A 27,250-nucleotide genomic window follows, 5' to 3' on the forward strand; every position below is an offset into this window, starting at 1 on the left:
TTCCATGTTCTTTAGCATAAGCAATCACACGTAGTTTGTATGCAATATTGTAGCAATGCCGATGTTTTTCAGCCATAATTCGTCAAGAAATTTAGAGAAAATTTCTCTAAATTTATTGGAACAGAGAAAATTTCCAGAAATGAAAGTAATAAACAACTGAGTATCGGCATATAGGACGCACTCTGTTTTTCAGACCTATTTTCAAAGAAAAAAAAGTGTCTTATACGCTGGCAAATACGGTAATTACTCCATACTTCAAGTATATCTTTTTTCTCCTGTTTTCATGTCACCTTTATCATCTCTAACTCCTTTTACAGTATTCTTTCCCCCATTTCTGAGCTTCTTCAACAACCTCCAGAATATCTTCCTACCTTCTTGATATTTATTTTTCTATGTTCTTACCAAAGTCTTCCCATGACTTTTGTTTAGCTAATTTTACACAGTGTTTAGCTTTCTTACATTTGCCTCTGTATTCTCTAAGAGCACAAGCTGACTTAGTTGCCAGGAACTTTTTGATATGCCTTCTTCTGTTCCTTCACTGCCTCTTTAACTTCCTGTGTCCACCATAGAGTTCTGATTTTTCTATCCTTGCAGACAACCTTACCACATGCCTCTCTGGCTGAATCAATGAATGTTTTCTTCAGAGCTTGCCATTGAATCTCCAAGGTTTGATTCCTGTTCTTGAACTCTTTCATTTTTTCTTGAATAATGTTTGCATATTTTAGTCCAGATATTTTAGATGTACACTTCACATCTGAGAGCTGCTCAACTTTTATTCACTTTAAAACTTATTTGCCAGGAACTTTTGATATGGTTTCTTCTTTTCCTTCACTGCCTCTTAACTTCCTGTGTCCACAATGGAGTTCTGATTTTTCTATCCTTGCAGACAACTTCACCACATGCCTCTTTGGCTGAAAGGGAAATTCAGTAACTGAAAAAGCCAGGAGAATAGGCAAAAATATTAAGTCTCCAACCAATTTGGAAAGTGATTGGAGACTCCATATTTCAGATGTGTATAATATACATGATTACATGATATTTTCAGCATATACAACCAAATTATAATCCTTTATGATGTTATTATTATCCTTATATTCTATTACTAGTACAGGAAGCTTCCCTTCGCAATGAGGTAATGATTTCAGGAAAGAGTTGCTACCATCAATGCATGATCGAGAAGACTATCACAATTTTAGAACAGTTTCACAAATATCAGTACAGTAATGTGTGAAATGAAATATCACCCAATGCCAGGCTATAAACACTTGGCATATACAGAAAGTATCCAACAAATATTTTAACGACCTATAACTGAATTATGCGAAGAAATTAATGTATTAACATCAGTATTACTAAGGTTTTTTTCTCTTACTACAACAATATGACTAGTTTAAGATCCAGATATGAAGTATATTTTAATCACTAATTTAAGTTCATGTGTGTTCAGTAACAGTTTTAGATTCTCCTCAGGCAAATTAATGCATAGTGTGAAATGGTATATTTTTAGAGTAATATATCAACAAAAGATCATTAATTTTCTAATATGTATCCTAAAGGGATGATACATGCCACTGTGACACTACTAAATTAACATTATTATTACTCTCCTATCGACAACTTTTTCCCAAATTATTCTATTACCTGTCTGCATCCCAATACTGTCATATCCAATATTTCAATCTTCTAGGGCACTTCTGATTGTCTAATTCTGTTTAAGTGACATACCACCTTAGATTAGCTCTGTTAGCATATGCTAACAATGCCAAGTTCTTTTCTAATATCTTCATTTTTAACATGATTCTGCAACTAATGCCATTTATTTACTTTCCCCATTTTCCTCAGAACTCTCATATCTGTGGTCTCACATCTTTGATCTAGTGCTTTATTTCTAATCCAAGTCTCAGAATCATAACTTAAATATCATCTTGTATGCAGCAACTTTAATGTTGTGGCCAATTTCTCTCTGATTCCATATAAATTTATTCAACTGGATCCCCCCACCTTACCAGTTTCACTTATTTTGTTGTCTATTGCCAAATTTAACTGCCATCTTTACTAAAAAAAAAAAAAACTGTGCCTGTATAGCTGATTATTTTATTTCTTCTATAGATTTTTCACTGAACAAGCAGTTGAAGTTCCTGCCCATTTTCATAGTTTTAGTCTTTTTTATTGCTGATTTTCATGTCAATTAGAGAATCCTAAAGACTTGGGCTGGATTTGTTCAGGAGTACATCATCTGCATAAAGCAAAGAGCTACGTTTAATTACTCCAATTCTAATATCAGGTCTGATATCACTTTCATTCATAATGAAGATAGTGTGCACCCTTGTCTTCAACCTGATTTTACATCAAAGCACCTTCATACTATTTCCTTCAATTCAGGTGGCAGCTGACTTTCAAACTTAAATATAGATGTATTGCTCAGTATAATTTGTAGTGTTTTGAAAAACTTTTCTCTGGACACCATGTCATAAGCTTTTTCCATTTCTACAAAACTTAAGTACTGATTCCTCTTATATTCTCATGATTCTCAACTATCTGTTGTAAAGTGAAAATTTAATTTTGACACCCTCTATGTGGCCTGAACTTAAGTTTTTCTTCTCCAAGTATTTTTCCTAGAACTCTTTTTTTAGCCTCAAGTATGCTTGCATAAATCTCACTATAGAAACTTTGACCTTCTGAAAAAGCATTCGAAATTATGCATTCTGTCCAACAGAAAACTTTCATAACCTCAATATTTGAGCATTTCTGGTTAAATATTATCTACTCCAATTGCCTTTCCATATTTTGGGCTTTTGATGGCTTATTTATTGCCTGTCTGCATTGCTATTGAATATTTTCACTGCTTGTTTCATTATCAGTCTTTCAAATTACTTCAGACAACGAGAATATCTGTATCATCAGTTGTCATGTCTGTTTATCATCTGTGATTCCTTTTAGAGTACTCCTTTCTGAATTTCTAAGTTTATCATTAGCCCCCAGAACATTTTGTAACTTTCCTGATATTCATCTTCCATATTCTTATTGCAGTTTTCCCATAACTTTTGTTTAGCTACTTTAACACGTAGCTTTGCTCTCTTAAAATTTTCTCCATATTATTTTACGGAATCTGCTGATTTATTTGCTAATAACTTCCAATATGATTTCTTCTTTTTTAGGACTGTTTCTTTAACTTTTTGTGTCAACATAATGTTTTTATTTTTCTTTCATTGCAGATGATCTCAACCAGATGCCTTCCTAGCTAAATCAATCAATGCTTTTGTAAATACTTGCCAGTGAGACTCCAAGTTTTGGTTCTTGTTTTCAAATTGTTATATTTTCTTAAATAATGTTTGCATAGCCGAGTTTACAGTTTACCTGTAAAAGCTGATGCTCAACTTGAGTTTTTTTTCGTACATATAGCGCATTTAAATGTGATATTAATTTTTATCCTACTTAAAATTAAGTGATGGTAACTGTAAAATTCCTTTTTTTTGCATAGACTTTTACAGAGGTCACTACTTGTAAACAAGGCAAATATTTTCTGTATTAACATTGTAAGCTTCATGAAAACCCACGTAGCAAACTCTGAGAAATTTAACATGCAAGTTTGTGCTGAAACTGTAAATATCAAACAAATGTTTAAGTTGTATGATTCAAGAACAAAGCCATAGAAATCGGCAGGGATGGTATTGATGTAGTTCAGTTTTAAAAGAAACAATATAGGAATTGTATATACAAAATAAATGCTTTTAATTGTGCTCAGTGTCAGCCAGTTGCAAGTTTCAAGGACAGTGTCATAAAAGTCAGTTAGGATCTTAAGCAGTTCCACTTTTTTGTAAACAAGATTATGTGTGTGTTCAGTGAGAGTCAGAAGTGAACAGTAACGTTGAAGGTCAAGACCGTTTTGTGCGGGAATATTCGGGGGCCTCGACCCTTAACCCAGGGACCTGAGGAGCCGTATATAGGAGGTCCTCTAAGTTACAACAAGAGGTAGAGAACTCCGGATCCAGTCCTTTTGCAGTGCGTCGAGTTGGTTGGTCTGTTTGAAGTCGGGAGAATGTAGCCGTGGGTACTGTGAAGCCTTTGAAGGAGCAAGAGAGACGGACCAGCATACCTTGCAAGTGAGAGAGCCTGCAATATGCATCGGACGTCTTCAGCTGACCCAGAAATGTTGGCAAAAGTGTGCTTTGAGCCCCCAGAAGTCATCTACGTGAGACGAAAGTAAAGACAGGATCCCTGTATGGAAGTCAAAGCCTGAAATGGATAGGCAACCAACGGAACCTGCGAAGGAACTAGGAACTGGAACAGAGTTGTGTGTTAACGAAGATACATGAGCACATTTTGTTGTGCTTATCCAAGATATGGAAAATTGACTGAAAGTACATGAGACATTTTGTTTTTTTTGTCTAAACATAGTTCATTGTTCTGGACTGAGAAGCAAAACTAAAGACCAATTGTACAAAAAAAATAGAATAACAGATATTCTGCAATAGAATTTATAGAGCATGATAATCTTAGTATTGAAGGGCTGACAGTTTTCTTTATGTGTTGCAACATTGCATGACTCAGTGTATATACTAATGTTGATATGTTACAATTATTGGCTTAGAATAGAGCTAAAGGAACCCTTTTATTAGTGTATGATCTTGTATATTTGCCTTTTAATTTGAAATAAACATGCTTGTTTTGTTAAAGAAACGTACCACCTGATCTTTATGCAATGCACTGTTTCCAAAAACATTATGAACCTGTGAATGTAAATATTAAATATTAGCCATGACTGATAAATAAACTTTTTGGATAATCTCAGAGTAAACTCTACAGGAAGTTTTGAATATATTAATACCACAAAGAGAACCCTGGTGGCACAGTTGTTAACTCTAAATAAATTTTCCACAGTTCTTCTGGTAACAGAAATAGCTAACCCATAGAAAAGAGTAAGAAAAAATAAACACACACATAAGGGGAATATTACAGTCACTTCCAATTTCAAATTTTCTGTATACTCTTATATCCTGAATCAGCATGGAGATATAATACTAGTGACAAAAACATATTCAATGAAGCTTTTTTTTTTATTTTTTGAGTCTCCTCTCCATGCAAGTTTGTGCTCATCTTTATGTTGGAACACAGTGTTAGTAATGACTAATCTGTATCCAGAGCAGAAATTCAGCAGGTACCAATATTATTTATTAGCCTTGCCCTTTTCTCCAAATTGTCCAAAAGCATTTCTATATACATGGTGAGATTCATTTTTAACTCTGCTGTTTAGATTTTCATTTTTTTTCCTTTTATGTCAACTGCCGGCTCTAATGCCTCAAAAAATTCTCCACTTCTTTCTTAGGAGAACCTTCTGCAGGACCATAGGCTTAAGTAAGTTTCATTCCATTTCCTCATTTCCATTTTCCCAATTGTCCAAAATCATTTCTATATGCATGGTGAGTTTCATTTTCAACTCTGCTGTTTAGATTTTCATTTTTTTTTTCTTTTATGTCAGCTGCCAGCTCTAATGGCTCAAAAAAATTCTCCACTTCTTCCTTAGGAGAATCTTCTGCAGGACCATAGGCTGAAGTAAGTTTCGTTCCATTTCCATTTTCCCAATTGTCCAAAATCATTTCTATATGCATGGTGAGTTTAATTTTCAACTCTGCTGTTTAGATCTTCATTTCTTTTTTTTTCTTTCTGCCAGCTCTAATGGCTCAAAAAAATTCTCCACTTCTTCCTTAGGAGAACCTTCTGCAGGACTGGCTCAAGTAAGTTTCATTCCATTTCCCCATTCTTGGAGTAGAGGGGTCCTGTCTCTACTCCCATTCTGAAATTTGCCTACATGACTGTTGAAATTGCATTTCAATCAAGAAGTTTGACATTGAATGCTATCACTCTATGATCATTATTGTTGGAATATAACATTGTATATTTATTATTTAGTAGGAGCTTACCTGTTTTAGTCTTGTTTGTTTCAGTAACACCAATTTTGTCCATGTAGTACTTTTCCCATTTCTTTTGCAAGTTTGATTTCCCTTTCATTGTTGCTCCTTATGCTGATGGTACCTAACTTCAGTTCTTCTGACATTCAGTTTGTTCCAGTAGCTGAATCTTCACTGTTACCCTGTTCTCTGACAAAACAACGAGGGGGAGGGGGCATTGTTTAACAAGGTGATGCCCCAGTTGGAATGAAATCTCATCATGTTGTACCATCATTTTTATTTCTGGTTTTAAGCTAAGAGAAAGTACAATTTGGTCAGTTAAATCTCAAACTGCCAGTCCATAATCATTCATTTAGTACCCACTAAATATCTACTAAAGAGATACACCATGTGAAGGTGAGGATTGAACATTAGGTCAAAAGTTTCAGCCAGTTCTCTGCATTCCTTGAAGGAGATGTGGAGGTTCTCCTCCTTTATATAGATCTTACTGATCCTTAAGTGATCCCAAAAAGATAATAATAAAAAAAAAAAATAAAAAAAATTACTGCACAATTAAGCTCTCACTCTCTTTTTAAAAGTGACTGCCCACCAAAGAAAGACTGTAAACCTATAGTACATTACACCATGGATGGGCTAAACATTAACTTTTTTTTATTTTAAATTTAATGTACTTTATCATATTTTCATGTATTATTTTTTTTTTTTAGCCTTGCTCTAGAGATCAAATATGAAACTTTTTCAAAGTCGCTTCAGACCTTCAAATCAAGCCTTGGACTCCTGGATTTTTTGCTTTCAACCCTGGTATTTCTAATTTCTAAAAACTAAAATCGAAATCGTTATTTCGATTTTAGTTTTCCTTTTGATCTTTTACCAAGATTTTACTATTGATTGTCTTCTTAAGAAAACTAATTTTCCTCATGAAAAGCACACTACAACTTTTTGAAACTGATTATACTAGATATTGTGGGTTCTTTATAAAGATGATATAACTGATAGTTGTATCTAATCCTCCAGAGGCCATTATTCATTGGACCAAATATTTTCCCAACTGATCTAATAAGTGGGTCAGTGGTGATGAAATTTTTCCCACCTAAAGACAAACATCCATGCCCATAGTGGGATTCAAACTCACAGCCTGGTGATTGGAGAGTAGGTATGTTATCCACTAAATCAACAGGCCAGCTTGTCACATACTTCAAAAACACTTCTCAGAATAATACAATACAGATCACCTAAGTGAAGATCCATCTGAACATTCAGAGAAAAAAGTTGAACAAGGGAAGCAATAATGCCCTAAAACACATTATTGAAAAAAAAAAAAAGAAAAAAAAGAAAAGAAAAAAAGTGTAAAGGGATGTTAAGCATTGCTAGTTCAGTGGAACAGCACCAAGTCTTTTCAGATTTGAAGAAAACCCTTGAGAGTTTATTTGGAAAAGATGTTTAAAAGTAAGAACTTGCATTAAATGGGGGGATGGGAAGCATATATATGCAATATGTACATAGAACAAACAGTTAAATTTGGAAAAGATAAAAATTCTGAACTAGGTAAAACAAAGAGTAGAATAGACATGCATAACATTGCAGTTTGCTAGTTCTGGAACTGTAAAATGTTTTGGAGGTTATAGACAGAATTAATAATAATAATAATAATATATATATGAACTGCTCCTACTACAAACAGGTTGCCAAACTTAAAGCATACCAGTGTCATGTGTAAGAAGAAAGGACATACTGATTTTTTTTTGCAGAACTGGGGGCAGTAGTTGTTGAGGACTATTTCACAAGAAAGGTTTGTTCTGCAAACTACAGGCAAATGGAAAGAAGCAAGTGGAGAAGCAAATTCCATATGTTTGAATATGAACTGTAAAGGGATGTTAAACAGCTGCTCTGCTCATGTTTTAACAGTCTTGGTGGAAAGTGGAGAAATGGTAGATGCTAGTTCAGTGGAGCAGTACCCAAGGAAGTGCAGAAAAGACATCAGGCTGAAACAGACTACACCTGTGTGGCACTAGTTGAAGTGAGTCAGTGAGAAGGAGACAGAGAAAACTGTTCAGCCAGCCTGTCTTCCTCTGCATACCACCAAGAATTTTTAAGGAGATCTGAAGTTGTAAACAGTGGCATTTTTGAGAAGTAGAATCCATAACCAGTGGTTGATGATTAACTAGTGGATTTCCAGTTAATGAGGAAGTTGACTTTCTTCGTTATTTTAGAGAGGAATGGTGAAGACAGTGGGTCAGTAGTTTTGACAGCAGACTATCTTCTTTTTTTTAGAATGAGTTGAATACAGGCTTGATTTCATGCTGTTGGGATATAGGAGGTATTAGTTCTGAGTGCAACTTCTGAGTTGCACCTGACTTAACTGGTTTTATATTTTTTGAGAGAGAGAGAGAGATTGTTTATAACTGCAATGATACCTATTTTTGTTTATGTTCATTTTAGCGATTAGTTAGGTGAAAAGAAGCAGGTAGGTGCAGAAGAAAGAAATAGCCTCTTGAACATGTCACACAGAGAGTATCCAATCTTCATACCATTTGAATTATGGTACTAGAAAGGAATTATGGAAACAAACCAGATGGAGAAAGTGACCAAAAAGAAAGTACTCAGATAATAAGAGGAGAATATTAAAATAGAAGAAAATGAATAGGACATCTCCTGAAATGATTTTTGGCAACAACAAATCATTTACAAGAAATTAGTTGAGCGATGGATATGAGACAACAGCATGTGCAGTCAAAGCAGACATTTATGGAGTAAATAATTAGGATATCAAAAGACTACAACTACACTGAAATGAAGAGAATAGCAAATGGCAGCAAATGTTTTTTTTTTTTTTCCCATGACTACAAAGACAAGGAGAAATCCTTTACTTACTGCTACTATTATCAAATATTTCCATTGAGACATTTAAGAGTTAATTAACATAGGACCAAAGGTTAGATTAGTAGCCAGATTATGAACTAGATGTAGAATCTTGAATTACTTATGATTAGCAAAATTTATATAGGTATTAAAGATGAACATAACTAGCATTTGCAGCTGGTGGTTGTGTTTTGAAGCAATAATGCCAATTAAATTATTAATTTTAGTTCTTTTGTGTGTTAGCAGACAATACAAAATTTTTTTTATATATATATATAATGGGTGTCCCAAAATTCACGCAAGAAGTAATTGTGATAGAAAACACAGGTTTTTAATTAAAAATTGTAATTTCTTATTGATTCATAACGTATACAGTATAGGGTTATGCATGGAATAGCATATAGGGTAAATTGCCTCCACGGCTTTGCTGGCACATACGCACTCTTTTGTCGAAATTTTCCATGACCGTTTTGCATAAATGTGGCAGAATTTCGTTGATACAGCACTCAATTTCCTCCTTCAAGGCATGGGTGGTCGTGGGCTTATTGGCATAAACCTTAGACTTTAAAAAATCCCAAAGAAAAAAGTCCGACGGCGTTAAGTCACATGATCTGGGCGGCCAATTCTGATCACCAAAACGGAAAATTACACGACCAGGAAATGACTCATGCAGTAACTGAATTGTTTCTCGGGCTGTATGGCATGTGGCACCATCTTGTTGAAACCACATGTCGTCCACATCAATATCTTGCAATTTAGGCACAAAAAACTGGATTATAATGTTGCGATAGTGAGCACCATTAACTGTTATTGCCTTACCAGCCGCATTTTCGAAGAAGAATGGACCGATGATGCCTCCAGCCCAAAATCCGCACCAAACATTGACACGTTGTGGATGCATTTGTTTCTCAACAATCACTCGTGGATTTTCTGAACCCCAAATGCGACAATTTTGTCGATTAACGAAGCCATCAAGATGAAAATAAGCCTCGTCGCTGAAGATGATTTTGTTTGAAAAATAAGCATCCACTTGTTGTTGTTCCATAATCCATTCAACGAACTCTCTTCGCTGTGTGTGGTCAGTAGGCTTCAGTTCTTGAGTCAATTGAACTTTGTAAGCATAAAGATGCAAATCTTTCGTGAGAATAGGCTGTAGAGAGCTTCTCGAAATGCCCAATTCAAGACCACGGTGCCGAATTGATGTTCCTGGACTCTCAGCAACATTCTCACGAACTGCTTCGATGTTTTCTGTTGAACAACTTGTTGAAGGACAGCCAGAGTGTATAAGATCACTAATTGATCCAGTTTCCTTGAATTTTTTAATTAATCTTTTCACAGTTGATGAAGTTAAATCACTATTCCGACCATATTTTGTACGAAAATTGCAAACTGTAGCTGCCAAACCTTTATTATTTTTAAAATATTGCTCAACAATGAAAATGCGTTGTTTTTCTTGTAGCGCTCCATTTTTAATAACCCTGAATTGTCTGCTGTCACACTGTCTTTTTTTTCTCATTGGCAACAGTTTACTGCACAAATGGCGCTAAATTTAGGACACCCTTTATTTATATATATATATATATATATATATATATATATAAATTTAATCTACTTGTTATTTTGGATTTAATTATTAGCAATTTTAATTCATTTTTAATCTGTTTCAAAATGAGCAACCAAAAGTTTCTAAGTAATTTTCTGTTTAATCATCCATCTCTTTCTTTCTCATCCTGACTGATGCGAGAAAGAAAGAGATACATGATTCATAAGAAAAATGACATAGAAATTTACAGTTCTTTGAATTTCAAAGGACTGATCAACAAACATGAAACAAAAAAAAATCATGCACTGCTTTCATAAAGGAAACATTCTGTTGTTGATGTCCATCTGAGCTTTTAAGAACTTCTCAGCATGGCAATACCTATCCCAAAAATACTGTATTTTCAAAATTTTATAAGAGCCCTTTCAATTTTGAATTTCAATGCAATCAAACTTCTAATTCTGCACAAATTCACATGGAGAGAAGAGGCTAGGAATAAGAAAAGTCTCATTGACTGTGTTATTGTTGATAGTAATGTGTTTCTCCCTGGTGCAGGGCACCAGAGTGTACAGAGGATTTGAAATTGGAAGTGATCACTATTTAGTCTTGAGCAGGATAAAATTGAATTTCATATTGAAAAGAATAACATGTAAGAAAGTTTTAAAGCGAATAAAAGTTGAGCAGCTCTCAGATATGAACTGTAGACTAAAATACACAAAGATTATTGAAGAAAAAATGAAAGAGTTCGAGAACAGCAACCAAACCTTGGAGATGCAGTGGCAAGCCTTGAAGAAAACACTGATTGATTCAGCCACAGAGGCATGTGGTGAGGTTGTCTGCAAGGATAAAAAAATGAGAACTCCATGGTGGACACAGGAAGTTAAAGAGGCAGTGAAGGAAAAGAAGAAAGCATATCAAAAGTTCCTGTCAAATAAGTCACCTTGTGCTCTTAGAGAATATAGAGACAAATGCAAGTATGCTAAACACTGTGTAAAACTAGCTAAACAAAAGTCATGGGAGGCCTTTGGCAAGAATATAGAAAATAAATATCAAGGTGGCGGCAAAATATTCTGGAGGTTGTTGAAGAAGCTTAAGAATGGAGGAAAGAGTGCTGTAAAAGAAATTAGAGATGATAAAGGTGACATGAAAACGGGAGAAAAAGATATCCTTGAGGTATGGAGTAATTACTTTGAAAAACTGCTAAATGAAACAAGCAGTGATGACAGCACAGTGGTAAAAAACACTGACCAGGCATGCAGTCAGGAATACATATCCATACTAGAAGTAGAAAAAGCCATCAAAGGCTTGAAATGTGGAAAGGCAGCAGGAGTAGATGATATTCGACCAGAAATGCTGAAGTATCCAGGCTTTCTGCACTGCATAGTTCAGAAAGCTTGGACAGAGGGACGAATTCCCGATGACTGGAGCAGAGCTCTCATAGTACCCATATATAAAAAGGGAAATAAAACTGCATGTGAGAATTACAGAGGTATTTCCCTACTGAGTGTTCCTGGCAAGATCTATGCAAGTATACTTGAGAAACAGTTGAGAAGAATTGTGGAAGAAAAGCTTGGTGAAGAACAAGCTGGATTCAGGCCAAATAGAGGCTGTCAGGATCAGATCTTCACTTTACGACAAATAGTCGAGAAAGCATGAGAATATAACAAAGATCTGTATTTAAGTTTTGTCGATCTGGAAAAGGCATTTGACAAGGTGCCAAGAGAGAAGCTATTCAATACGCTGCAGTTATACGGTATCAATGGGGCATTATATCAAGCAATGCTTAGTCTTTATTTGAGTTGTAAGTCAGCAGTTAGAATTGAAGGAAGTACAGGAAGATGGTTTAATGTTAAATCTGGTGTGAGACAAGGATGTACATTATCCTGTCTGTAATTCATTATCTATATGGATCACATTATGAAGGAAAGTGGTATTAAACATGATATCAAAATTGGAGATGTTAATGTCAGCTCTTTGCTTTATGCAGATGATGTTATACTTCTAAATAAATCCGCTACAAGTCTGCAAGATTCTCTGACTAAATTTAATAGCTGTTGTAATAGATATGGTATGAAGGTCAGCAATAAAAAGACAAAGACAATGAAAATAGGCAGAATCATTGAAAATGTCAACTGTGTTGTGAATGGAGAACCTGTGGAACAAGTAAAACATTTCAGCTACTTAGGCACAATTTTTACTGAAGATGGTAAACTAAATATAGAAATAGACAATAGAATCAGCAAAGCTGGTATCGTGGGAAGTGAATTGAATAAATTCATATGGAATAAGAGAGAAATTAGTCAGAACACTAAATTAGCTGTATACAAGACAGTGTTCAAACCAGTTTTAACTTATGGATCTGAGAGCTGGGTCAGAAGTAAAACACTTGACCAAAGACTAGAGACCACAGATATGAGAGTCCTGAGAAAGATTATAGGCGTGAACAGATGGCATCAATGGCAATATCATATTAAAAATGAGGATATTAAGAAAGAACTTGACATTGTCAGCATCCAGGAATGCGTCAGCAGAGCTAATCTCAGGTGGTATGGTCACTTAAACAGAATGGGCGAGGAAAGATTAGCAAAACAAGTGTTCTCTGCCAGGTTGGCAGCAAAACTACCCAGAGGAAGACCAAGATGTAGGTGGATTGATACAGTACAAAGTGCTTTAGACGATAGAAGTATAAGATCTGATAATGTTGGAGTCTTGACAAGTAACAGACTGATTTGGAGGAAAATTGTAGATAGGAAATTAATAATGATGTAGTTTTTTTCATGTAGTACTATCATATCCTGTACACCCCTTGAGGGTACATGGCAGGAATTTGATGATGAACTCTGGATGCATTACTGATATAATCAAATCAACAGTTGAAAAGAACAAATAGGTATAGAAATGATATGTTTAGAAAAAAAATAATAAATCAGTGATGAAAGTGAATATCAATCATATTTCATTTTACAGAATATCATCATCATCAAATTCCTGCCGTGTACCCTCAAGGGGTGTACAGGATATGATAGTACTACATGAAAAAATTACATGTTTACTAATTTCCTATCCACAATTTTCCTCAAAATCAGTCTGTTACTTGTCAAGACTCCACCATTATCAGATCTTATATTTCTATCATCTAAGGCACTTGGTACCGTATCAATCCACCTATATCTTGGTCTTCCTCTGGGTTGTGTTTCTGCCAACCTGGCAGAGAACACTTGTTTTGCTAATCTTTCCTCTCCCATTCTATTTAAGTGACCATACCACCTGAGATTAGCTCTGCTAACGCATTCCTGGATGCTGACAATGTCAAGTTCTTTCTTAATATCCTCATTTTTAATATGATATTGCCATTGATGCCATCTGTTCACGCCTCTAATCTTTCTCAGGACTCTCATATCTGCGGTCTCTAGTCTTTGGTCAAGTGTTTTACTTCTGACCCAGCTCTCAGATCCATAAGTTAAAACTGGTTTGAACACTGTCTTGTATATAGCTAATTTAGTGTTCCGACTAATTACTCTCTTATTCCATATGAATTTATTCAATTGACTTCCCACCATACCAGCTTTGCTGATTCTGTTGTCTATTTCTATATTTAATTTACCATCTTCAGTAAAAATCGTGCCTAAGTAGCTGAAATGTTTTACTTGTTCCACAGGTTCTCCATTCACAACACAGTTGACATTTTCAATGATTCTGCCTATTTTCATTGTCTTTGTCTTTTTATTGCTGACCTTCATACCATATCTATTACAACAGCTATTCAATTTAGTCAGAGAATCTTTCAGACTTGTAGCGGATTTATTTAGAAGTATAACATCATCTGCATAAAGTAAAGAGCTGACATTAACATCTCCAATTTTGATATCATATTTAATACCACTTTCCTTCATAATGTGATCCATATAGATAATGAATAACAGATGGGATAATGTACATCCTTGTCTCACACCAGATTTAACATTAAACCATCTTTCTGTACTTCCTTCAATTCTAACTGCTGACTTACAACTCAAATAAAGACTAACTATTGCTTGATATAGTGCCCTATTGATACCATATAACTGCAGCGTATTGAATAGCTTCTCTCTTGACACCTTGTTATATGCCTTTTCCAAATCGACAAAACTTAAATACAGATCTTTGTTATATTCCCATGCTTTCTCGACTATTTGTCATAAAGTGAAGATCTGATCCTGACAGCCTCTATTTGGCCTGAATCCAGCTTGTTCTTCACCAAGCTTTTCTTCCACAATTCTTCTCAACCGTTTCTCAAGTATACTTGCATAGATGTTGCCAGGAACACTCAGTAGGGAAATACCTCTGTAATTCTCACATTCAGTTTTATTTCCCTTTTTATACATGGGTACTATGAAAGCTCTACTCCAATCATTGGGAATTCGTCCCTCTGTCCAGGCTTTCTGAACCATGTAGTGCAGCCACTGTAAGACTTTTATAACACCACATTTCAGCATTTCTGGTCAAATATCATCTACTCCTGCTGCCTTTCCACATTTCAAGCCTTTGATGGCTTTTTCTACTTCAAGTATGGATATGTATTCTTGACTACATGCCTAGTCAGTGTTTTTTTATCAATGTGCTGTCATCACTGCTTGTTTCATTTAGCAGTTTTTGAAAGTAATTACTTCATACTTCAAGGATATCTTTTTCTCCTGTTTTCATGCCACATTTATCATCTCTAACTCCTTTTACAGCACTCTTTCCTCCATTCCTAAGCTTCTTCAACAACCTCCAGAATATTTTGCCACCTTCTTGATATTTATTTTCTGTATTCTCGCCAAAGTCCTCCCATGACTTTTGTTTAGCTAGTTTTACACACTGTTTAGCTTTCTTACATTTGTCTCTGTATTCTGTAAGAGTAAAAGCTGACTTATTTGCCAGGAACTTTTGATATACTTTCTTCTTTTCCTTCACTGCCTCTTTAACTTCCTGTGTCCACCAGGGAGTTCTGATTTTTTTATCCTTGCACACAACCTCACCACATGCCTCTCTGGCAGAATCATTCAATGTTTTCTTCAGAGTTTGCCACTGAATCTCCAAGGTTTGATTCCTGTTCTCAAACGCTTTCATTTTCTTTTCAATAATCTTTCTGTATTTTAGTCTACAGTTCACATCGGAGAGCTGCTCAACTTTTATTCGCTTTAAAACTTTCTTACATGTTATTCTTTTCAATATGAAATTCAATTTTATCCTGCTCAAGACTAAATAGTGATCACTTCCAATTTCAAGCCCTCTGTACACTCTGGTGTCCTGCACACCAGGGAGAAAACATCACTATCAACAATAACATAGTCAATGAGACTTTTCTTATTCCTTGCCTCTTCTCTCCATGTGAATTTGTGCACATTTTTATGTTGGAACATGGTGTTAGTAATAACCAGTCCATGTCCTGAGCAGAACTTTAACAGGTATTTGCATTATTATTAGCTTTGATCTTTTCTCCAAATTTTCCTGAAATATTTTTGTATGTCTGACAGTCATTTCCTACTCTGCTATTTAGATCCCCAACAAGGACCAACTTTTCCTTTTTCATTGTGTCAGTTGCTTTTTCTAAAGCGTCAAAAAATTCCTCCACTTCTACCTTAGTAGAACCTTCTGTGGGACCATAGGCACAAATAAGTCTCATTGTCCAGTTCCCCATTCTCATATCTGCCCACATTACTCTACTTGTGTGTGACTGCCATTCAAGAAGATTAGCCTCGTATTTTGTGTTGAATACTATGGCTACTCCTTTTCCTTGATTGTCATTGCCTGAATATAACATTTTGTATTTATTGCTCAGAAAGATCTCGCCAGTTTTTGTCTTTTTTGTTTCAGTCACCCCTATTATGTCGATCTGGTACTTATCTAATTCCTCAGCTAGCTCCGTTTCTTTGCCATTCAGGATTCTTACGTTGATAGTACCGATCTTTAACTCTGGTGATGTTGAGTTGGGGTTGTTTTCAGATTTGTTTCAGTAGCTGACTTTTCGCTGTTCACCCTGGTTCCCTGGCGAAAACAACGGGGGTCTTGTTTAACCGGACGACGCACCAGCCGGCATGAAATTTTGTCATGTTGTACCATCATTTTTTATTTTGATTTAACCAATAAAAATACAATTTGGTCGGCTAAATCCCAAATTGCCAGTCCATCCTCGTTCGTTCAGTATCAAAGTAGATACCCAACAGGGTGCACCACGAGAAGGTGAGGATTGGACATTAGGTCAGAAGCCCTGGTCGGTTCTCCTCTCAGTTATACAGCTTTGACCCTTAAGCACCCCTTTACAGAATATGTGATCGGAAAATAAATTTATAATGAGAAAATCTCAAAATCATATCACTCTGCTTGTACATCCTTACGAACTGTACTAGATATGACAGTGTACATTTAAGATTTCATGACTAGTTTCTAATGAGCAACCTTCTTCTAAATCACTCTTATATTATGGTCTACTAAAGCACTTTTAACTAGAGTCTTCTGTAGTCTTTCTTTGGGTATTCTTCTTGTCATTTTCTTCAAATACTAATTTTATTAATCTTTAGTTTCCTATTCTGTTTATATGTCAACTTGCATGACCAAGTGGTAATGGTCCCCCCAGAAACCAACAGAGTGTGGATCTGAATAAATTGTAGCCATGGAAACAGATTGAAAACAAGAACTAAACCTTGGAGTCTTGGTGACAAACTCTAAAGAAGATATTATTATAGTCTGCAAGGATAGAAAAATAAAAACAAATAAGTTAGCAGATGCCCTAAAAGAATACTGAGAGAAATGCAAGAGAGCTAAACCATGTATAAAAGTAGCTAAATAAAACTCATGGGAACACTTTGGTAAGAGTACTGAAACTAAATATCAGGAAAGTGGCAAAATGTTCTGGATGCTTTTGAGGAAGCTTAGAAATGAAATGCTAAAAAAAGAATCAAAGATGATAAATGTGACATGAAAACTGAAGATAAGAATATCCTAAATGTCTGGCGCAACTACTTTGAAAGATTATTAAAGAAATCAAGCAGTGACACAACCGCACTAAAAATTTTCAAGAGGAATGCCTATCAATACTTGAGGTAAATGCTGAGAGGCAGTTTGAGTAGATGATAACTGACCAGAAATGCTTAGGTATAGAGGTTATAAAAGTTTTGCAGTGGCTACACTGCATAATTCAGAAGGCCTGGCCAGGAGATCGAATTCCAGACTGGAGTAGAGCTCTCATAGTCTTGTCAGATGTCATCTCCTTCCAGGAGGTTGATTACCATGAGCTTTCACCATGTACGGTTTTGTACTTATTCTTCATAGGACAAAAAGGTCCAGTCCTTAATATTTCCCATCCAATCTGTTCTTTGTCTTCCATTTCTTTTTCCTTGTATCATTTCTCCTAGAAGTGTTTTTTGCAGGGATTCAAGCCTTAGTATGTGACCAAGGTAGGTGGTTTTCCTTTTCTTAATGGTTTTCAACAGATTCCTATCTTCTCCAATCACCTCTAATATTTCTAAATTAGTTTTTTTGGCAGTCCATGGGACTCTAAGAATTCTTCTGAGGATCCACATCTCAAAGGGCTTTTAGTCTATTTTCACAATATTTTGATATTGTCCAGGTTTCTGCTCCATATAGCAGTGTTGACCATACGTAGCATTTGAATAGCCTAATTCTTGTTTTTGTGTGAATTTCCCTTGAGGTCAGAATGTTTTTCATGCTAATGAAGATCTAGCAATTTCTATTCTTCTTAATATTTCCTTATCACACTTTCCATTCTCTGTAATTAGTTGACCCAAATATATATAACTCTCTACTTGATCTAAAGTATTTTCTCTGATCTTAATATTTATATCAGGTATTTTCGTATTTTCTCTTGTTACCTGCATGGTTTTGGTTTTTTTAAAGTTGAAATTAACCATATTTTTCACTTAGCTTCAGCATCTCTTCTAGTAGGTTTTGAAGATTTTTTTTTTTTATTTTCAGCTAGCAGTACTGTATCATCTGCATATCTTAAGTTGTTTATATTCCTGCCTCCTATGCCGACTCCTTTAAATTCTTCTACTTGCTGGAAGATATTTTCAGTATAGAGGTTAAACAATATAAGAGAAAGAACACAGCCTTGTCTGACACCTTTCTTTACTGGGAATTCCTCCTAGATTTCTCCTGATATTTTTATTGAGGCAGTTTGCCCCCAATATAGATTTATCAGCAATCTGGTATCTTTATCATCTACTCCTAAATTTCTGATGCATTTGATTAGTTGTTCATGTTGTATATTGTCAAAGGCCTTTGTATACTCAATAACACATAAGTAGACTTCTTTCTGCTTCTCCAGATATCTTTCTATAATAGTTCTAATGTTGAAGAGTCCTCCTCTAGTTCTTTTATTTTCCTGGAAACCAGATTATGTTTCATTAATTTCCATTTTGATTTTATGTTTATTTCTTTCTAGGATGAATAGCATAACTTTTGCTATCTGACTATTGTTCTGTTTTCTTCATATTTGATTGTCTTTGATTTTTTAGGTATTGGTAGGAAGATTGAGTGCTTAAAAATCTTTTGGCAGGTGTCCAGTTTCGTATATTTTGTTACATATGTCAGTCGGTGATCTTATAGCCTTATCATCTATTTAGATATTCTGCCATAATTCCATCCATTCCTGGAGCTTTTCCTAGTTTCAGTTTCCTAATGGCATTTGTTACTTCCCAGGTAAGAATAGTAGGCCCCTCCAAATCTTCTTGCATTGGCTTATCTATTCTATCATGATTGTAGAGTTCCTTTGAATACTCTACTCATCTATCCCTAATTTTGTCTTTCTCCATTAGGATGTTTCCACTGGTATCTTCAATGCAATGAGAGCCTACCCTTTTTCAAGATTTGTTAGTTAGCTCCCTAACTTTTTCATGAAGTTTTCTGGTTTTGTGCTTTTTGTCCAGAAGTTAAATTTCCTTGCATTTGTTATTGAGCCATAGTTCTTTTGCAATCCTACATTTTTTACTGATATCCTTGTTTAAGTTCTTTGTATTCAGGACAATTTTTGTGTTTCATTCTTTCCTCCATCATTTTCAGTATCTTGTCATTCATCCAGGGTTTACTCATTTTCTTCTCAAATTTGGGAATTTTTTTTTGTTTTACTGCCTTTTTTATGCCCTCTTTAAATTTCTGCCATCTATCCTCAATCTCATCTTTAGGGTAAGGATACTTGGTGGAATAAGGAACATTAACAGCAGTGGATTGTGCCAGTTCCTTTAAAAATTTATCTTGTATTTCTTGATTTTTAAGGGAGCTAAGAGATCATATTTTTTATGTTTAGAGGTTTAATTGTTTTCATAGTATCATAGCTCTCATAGTATTCATGTATAAAAAGGGAATTAAAGTTCAATGTGAGAATTACAGAGGAATTTCTCTATGAAGTGTTCCAGGTAAGATTTATGCAAGTATTCTTGAAAAGAGGTTGAGAAAGATTGTGAGAGAGAAACTTAGATAAGAACAAGCTGGGTTCAGGCCAAACAGAGATTGTCAAGATCAGATTTTCACTTTAAGACAAATAGTTGAGAATTCATGAGAATATGATGATAATCTGTACTTAATTTTAGTAGTTTTGGAAAATGCAATGGCAAGGTAACTACAGAAAATCTTTACAAACACTACAAGTACATAGGATGAATGGAACATTATACAGAGCAATACATAGTCTATATTTAAGTTGTCAGTCAGAGTATAATTGAAGGCAATACAAGGAGATGGCTTGATGAAAAATCAGGAGTAAGACAAGGATGCACATTATGAAAGAAAATGGCAATAGGCCTTATATTAGAATTGGAGATGTTAAACTTCAAACAACATCACTGGAAAATGCCATTCCAGTAGATGCACACTATAATGAAATGAAGTACTATAATGGACTGTAGAAAAGTCTTGGCCTTAGTCTCATAAAAACAATGCCATTTTAAGCTCACTATTGCAAATAGTAAAAGCTGAAATGAACAGAGTTTCCTAGTAAATGATGTCACAATTGCGAGACAAAGAAAATAGCAGGAAATAAAACAAATCAAAATCACAGGAAAGGAAAGGACAAGAACTATACTTATAAAACACACAAAATGAAAACATGGAAAAGTATAAATGCAAACAATAACAGGAGACATAAGAACGAAACAGAAGAGTATGAATAACAATCAAAGTAAAAATAAAAATCAAGAATTAACATCTAAATCATGCATGAAGTAAGTTTGAATTGCTAAAATTTAATATAAAAAAAAGAAGCTACATCAGGTTATAGTTATTAAGCTGATGGTGACATCTCATGTTTGATATGATATTAATTCTCATTAACTACTATAGTTAACAAATATAGCATGGTGTCAACAAAATGCCTACCATTAATGAGACCCAAATGATGCCTATGAAAAGCATTACTTGAACTATTAATTTTCACTCACACCCACCCACCCAATAAAAGAGACAGTTTTGTCTTTTTGTCCTCAAAATTTAAATAAAAACAGTCGTTCTTCATAAAATGACACAAAGATATGGAAGTCTATTAAGTGCTTAATCTTTAAAGATGCCTGTGGCTTAACTATAAACAACAAATTACACAAATACCATAGTAACTTGAATGAAAGCAGGTATTTCATACTGAAAATAACAGTACATCATCAGTGTGCAGAAATAAGCAAATCAAAGAATAGGGATACAAGGCACAAAAAACAATCAGTTTACCAATTAAAATTGGTTGCTGTAAGTTTGGTAAACCAATTGTTGTATCTACCTTGTATTCCTATTCTTTGATTTGTTTTAAATTAAATTAAAGGTACCAAGAAATTATATACTTGGTTTAATCCTTTATCGAAGTGTAAGCAAATGATAATGTCATGATGTACTGTTGTTTTAATGATGATGGCACTGATGATGTACTGTTATTGTCAGTATGAAATATCTGTACTTTCATTAAAGTTAATTACTGTAGTTATTGCGTAATTTGTTGTTTATTAGATGCTTGCTAAGTTTAATGCTGAGACTTTTTTTTAATAATAAAAAAATTGCTTGTGACATATTTTAGGATAAACAGATTGTCAATCCTTTAAATTAAATGCCAAAAGCTTTAGATATTTTATTTAAAAAAGTGCAAATATTATTGACTGAGTAAATCTCATCACGTAACATTAGTTGGCAGTATTAATAACTGTTTTGGTTTGGTGATATGATTAATAATAATCATTAAGACACTGATTTTTAAATAATTGCATATCCAACCAAGTACATACAGAAAAAAAAAACTGTATAAATCCAATGGGGGGGGGGGGTTTATAATAACTTACTTCTCCTTTCCTTGAATTCATATACACAGCAGCTAGTTCATTGTCAACTAATTCAACTCCAACTGCTGGCATTTGTTCAGTTTCCACTAAGTCATTCACTACAGATTTCACATCTTCAATAATCATCAAAGCTTCCCTGACAAGGAGAAAAATTTACAGCCATTTATAAAAATCCAACAGTTAAGATATGCATAATACATTTTATGTGTTATCTGTAGAATTTATTATTATTTTTTTTTATACATATTTAACAAAATTATTTTCAATAGCGTGAAATTAATTTCGGCAACATTTTCATAAAAATTAAAAAACTTCAATAAAACTGTTTTGTCCACTGATTTGAAGAAGAACAGATTGCAAATATTTCTTTCTAGTAATAAATTTATTGCCAGGATTGATTTCACATTATAATCTGAACAGATGTAATTTATTTTTTTTCATGCATATGAAATTCATGTTTATATCTCGTGTGAACAAAAAAAATAAAAATAAAATAAAAACATAAATTCAAATGTTAACATATTAAAAAAAATATTTCATAAGTGAAATTCCAAGCAAAACAGTTCACTTTAAGTCAAGTGGTCTCCAAGGTTTCAATTCTGTTAATTGGTTAATGGTATGATGAGATTAATGGCAGAGTAGGGTAATTGCAAGATAAAAGACAGAAAGGCACTCATGTTTTCATTACTGAAAATTTGCAAAACAGTTCATTTGTGTGACCTAATTGTACAGGTTACAGGTTTAAAGCATTCTTTTAACCTCTTCATTTAGATGAAATTAAGGAATTTTTAGGCTTGGAAATATGTCTTAAGTTTTTTTTTTTTTTTTTTGAGAAAAAGCAAGACTGTTTTTCTGGAATGAAATCAACTTGGTTGTCCCCCCCCCCCCACTAGAGATGAAATAAAGACATATGAAGTTACGACACAACTTTAAAAGATCACAAAGTTTTGAGTATTTGTAACACATTTTTTTTTTTATTTTATGCAGAGGAGCACTTCATTAATTGAGGTATCCATATAAAAAACTAAGGAAAAGAGATGTATTCCTAACTGCTCTTGATTTTGACCTGTTTCACTAGTAAAGGGAGCCAGTGTCATTCTAAAGTAGTAATGATTGATATGTAGAAAGTTTTTTCACTTGGTTATAAATTAAATTTACTAAGAACTTATATTCTTGTTTAACCCTTTAAGACTAGGCACTTGTGCATATAGGCTAATGACTACTAAGAAATTAATGTGAAATTTGGATAAAGGGTGAAACAAGAATATAATTTCTTGGAAAGTTTAATTAAATGATTGCTATGTGATTAACAAACATAAGATGGATGTAAGTAAGAGGCATGTCCGGAATACTTTCTGAGGTCCAAGAATTTAAAAAACTGAAAGAGAAGAAAAAAAGTTTTATTATACGATAAAATACCTACATATATTATTAGATATATGAAGAGCCAAAAGGCTTCAATTACTTTATTTTTCCATAGTTGCCATTGACTTTCAGGCATTTTTCGCATCATAGCAAAACTTCTTCATACCTGCATCAAAAAGTTTGCTGCCAGTTAGTTCAACCACTGAGTTACGCTGTTCCTCAGTTCCTCATCTTGTTCCAAAGTGCTGAGATGGAAGGTCAAAAAAAAGTTCCCACCCAAACTTCTGAATTTGTTAGAGTTTTCAAGCTGCAGTGTGAACTTGCATGTTATCATGGAAAAGCATGATCCTTGATGACAGCATTCCTCATCTTTTGTTCTGAATTGCTTGTCTGAATTTCTTCAGCATTTCACAATGCAAATCAGCATTAATTGTGGTTCCTTGCTGAAGAAAACAGACAAGCAAGATCCCTTTTCAGTCCTGGAAGACAGTGGCAATAATTTTTGTTTGACCAACAGTGCCTGTTTAAATTTTTTTTTGCTGTCAGAGATGATGAATGGTGTCACTATATTGATTGCTGTTTTGACTCAATGTTTGTGTACAAAATCCACATTTTGTCAGCAATCACAATATAAAAAAAAAGTTAATTTCCTTCATTTTTTTTGTAAAGCTCTTACAATTTTTTTTAGCTGATTCCACTCACTGCTGTTTATGCACAATTGTCAGCATTCTTAGGACCCATCCGACACACAATTTCTTATATCCTAGCTTTTCTGTCATAATTTCCTGAGTGAGTGAAATTTCTGGGAATTCAAAAGAAAGTTCCATAATTGTGAAAAACGATTCTATTGAATTTTCATGTTCACTCTTTCCACAAAAATCATGTCAGACACTCGGCTGGCCACTGCACTTTTCACCATGAACAAACGACACCAATGCCTAACCTTACTGTCACTTATTATGTTGGGCCCACAGTTGTTGAATTTCTTCAGCACTATTGTTTTCTGCCAACAAAAACCATATTGCACCATGAACTTCGCAACTGCTGTATTTTTTTTTTTTTTTAATCATAGCACTCATTATAAATTATTTGTAGAAGACAACAAATGATGCAATGAAAGTAAAATGGTCAACAACTAGCTAATGAGTCACTCTATGCTACTACGCATGTGCAACCCCCCCCCCCTCCATCCCATATCTTATTTGGTGGTAAATGCTGAATGGACCTTACTTTCTAGATAAGCCTCATATAATCCCCATCTGTCATACCTCTGTAGTGTGGGAGTGGGTGAAGTGTTAAAAAAATCAAAGAGCTATGCTCAAGAAGATCAAGTAGTTTCTTTTCATGCTGCTTCAAGTACTGCCAATGAGAAAGTTAATGTCTCACAATGAGTAATAAAACTCATCTACCACTTACATTTAAACAAGCATTCATGTCACATTGGTATCTGAGCCATAGCCTGTTGGCAATAAAGCACAGATTCTAGCAGCTATCAAAACCTACCTTTAGCTTAAGCATTTTTTGCTGTCATGTGGGGGGGGGGCAGCATTCATATAGAAGATAGTGCTAGTTTTAAAAGATACATGTGTTTGAAAGCTGACATCACAAGATTAACTTAGCAGAATCATATTCCTTTCTGCCCCCCCCCCCCTCTTTAAATGCAAATCCCATCCAAAAAAAGTTGTTTGCTTATACCAGATTAGTATCAGTATTGTGGCATTGACTATGGGATAGATAATCTGAAACACTGCTCTAGAGATCAAAAATATTTCAGGCTACTTCAGGTTCCTCCAAGGATAGTGATTGCATGCTTAGTGATGAAATCCATCTTGCACCTAAAGACATTCACAAAACATCCATGTCCCTGGTGAGATTCAAATTCCACAGTCTGCTGGTTTTGTGAGTGGATATGCCTACCCCCCCACTCAGTCAACAAGGCCAGAAATATCCATCTAACTATTAAAAATTTAAAAGTGATAAGCTTATTAATGTACTTCATTCATAAGAAATGACTGATAAAACATTATGTTATCAATAAATCTATACCTTGATTCAGCACCAACTGTTATAACATGTGGTTTTTTATTGGCAATGAGACGTTTCAGAGCTTGAAGATCAGCTTCCTATAGTTATAAAAAAACAAATAACAAAGTATGTTAATAATTAATATAAGGTGAATATTTTCAAATAACACAAAAGTCTTCATTTAAATTAAGGGGATATTAAATCCCACATTGTTTCAAAACCGAATAAGAAACTCAAAGATCGGAATCAAAGAGTTCCATGCCGAATATAGTAAACTATAAAAGTATCGGCGAATATTAGCGTAAACCAAAGCATGTAGTACAAACAAGGGCAACTTGTAGCAAAGGTGGGTAAAGCTCTGATCACTATTCTTAGTATTTCCCCTAATGTAAAACACATCTCCTAGGAGATGTATGCTGTTATACATTACAGTGGGAGGTCACTACCCAGACCAGTTTCGACCTTTATTGAGGTCTCATCAGTGAGTAGGTAGACCAACAAATTAATACTAAGGGTATAGCGAAAAGAACTTATATACTTTGCTATACGAGTTGTCAAAAAGGTGCGCCCATTAAATTACTTAAATATAAAGAGCAAGTAGGCTTCACTTCGGTGATGTAACATTATTCAAATTAAGGGGGTATTAAATCCCACATTGTTTCAAAACCGAATAAGAAACTCAAAGCGTTTCATGCCGAATATAGTAAACTATAAAAGTATCGGTTGCATAAGGGTCAAAGCTGTATAACTGAGGAGACCTCCACATAGCCTTTAAAGGAATGCGGAGAACCGACCAGGGCTTCTGACCTAATACTCACCTTCTCGTGGTACACCCTGTTGGGTATCTACCTGGATACTGAAAGAACGAGGATGGGCTGGCAATTTGGGATTTAGCTGACCAAACTGTATTCTTATTGGCTTAAACCAATATAGAAAATGATGGTACAACATGCCAAAAATTCATGCTGGCTGGGGCATCGCCCGGTTAAACAAGGCCCCCATTGTTTTCGCCAGGGAACCAGGGCGAACAGCGAAAAGTCAGCTACTGGAACAAATCTGAAAACAAACCCCAACTCAACATCGCCAGAGTTAAAGATTGGTACTATCAACGTAAGAATCCTGAATGGCACAGAAATGGAGCTAGCTGAGGAATTAGATAAGTACCAGATCGACATAATAGGGGTGACTGAAACAAAAAAGACAAAAACTGGTGAGATCTTTCTGAGCAATAAATACAAAATGTTATATTCAGGAAATGACAATCAAGGAAAAGAACGAGTAGCTATAGTATTCAACACTAAATACGAGGCTAATCTTCTTGAATGACAGTCAGTCTCAAGACGATTGATGTGGGCAAATAACAGAATGGGGAACTGGACAATGAGACTTATTTATGCCTATGGTCCCCCAGAAGGTTCTACTAAGGTAGAAGTGGAGGAATTTTTTGACGCTTTAGAAAAAGCAACTGACGCAATGAAAAAGGAAAAGTTGGTCCTTGTTGAGGATCTAAATAGCAGAGTAGGAAATGACTGTCAGACATACAAAAATATTTCAGGAAAATTTGGAGAAAAGATCAAAGCTAATAATAATGCAAATACCTGTTAAAGTTCTGCTCAGGACATGGACTGGTTATTACTAACACCATGTTCCAACATAAAAATGTGCACAAATTCACATGGAGAGAAGAGGCAAGAAATAAGAAACGTCTCATTGACTATGTTATTGTTGATAGTGATGTTTTCTCCCTGGTAAGGACACCAGAGTGTACAGAGGGTTTGAAATTGGAAGTGATCACTATTTAGTCTTGAGCAGAATAAAAGTGAATTTCACACTGAAAAGAATAACATGTAAGAAAGTTTTAAAGCGAATAAAAGTCGAGCTGCTCTCAGATGTGAACTGTAGACTAAAATACACAAAGATTATTGAAGAAAAAATGAAAGAGTTTGAGAACAGGAACCAAACCTTGGAGATTCAGTGGCAAGCCTTGAAGAAAACACTGATTGATTCAGCCATAGAGGCATGTGGTGAGGTTGTCTGCAAGGATAGAAAAATCAGAACTCCATGGTAGACACAGGAAGTTAAAGAGGCAGTGAAGGAAAAGAAGAAAGCATATCAAAAGTTCCTGGCAAATAAGTTAGCTTGTGCTCTCAGAGAATATAGAGACAAATGTAAGAAAGCTCAACACTGTGTAAAACTAGCTAAACAAGTCATGGGTGGACTTTGGCAACAACATAGAAAATAAATATCAAGAAGGTGGT

At 34.7% G+C, this 27,250-nt stretch overlaps 1 protein-coding gene across 1 annotated transcript in view; it reads right to left on the reverse strand.

The window, feature by feature from the left end:
• Nucleotides 1-27,250, reverse strand: part of Spt6 (transcription elongation factor Spt6) — a 651,062-nt gene that overhangs the window by 256,566 nt on the left and 367,246 nt on the right. The window contains exons 24-25 of the mRNA XM_090401053.1: nt 25,014-25,090; nt 21,603-21,738 (exon numbers count right to left, since the gene is read on the reverse strand). Of these exons, the coding sequence (XP_090257179.1) occupies nt 21,603-21,738; nt 25,014-25,090 (213 nt within the window). The remainder of the gene's footprint in view (nt 1-21,602; nt 21,739-25,013; nt 25,091-27,250) is intronic.

Source organism: Typopeltis vanoorti, chromosome 11 (genome assembly GCF_054136105.1).
Source record: "Typopeltis vanoorti isolate ZY-2024b chromosome 11, IOZ_Tvanoo_1.0, whole genome shotgun sequence".
In the NCBI taxonomy this organism is placed as follows: domain Eukaryota; kingdom Metazoa; phylum Arthropoda; class Arachnida; order Uropygi; family Thelyphonidae; genus Typopeltis; species Typopeltis vanoorti.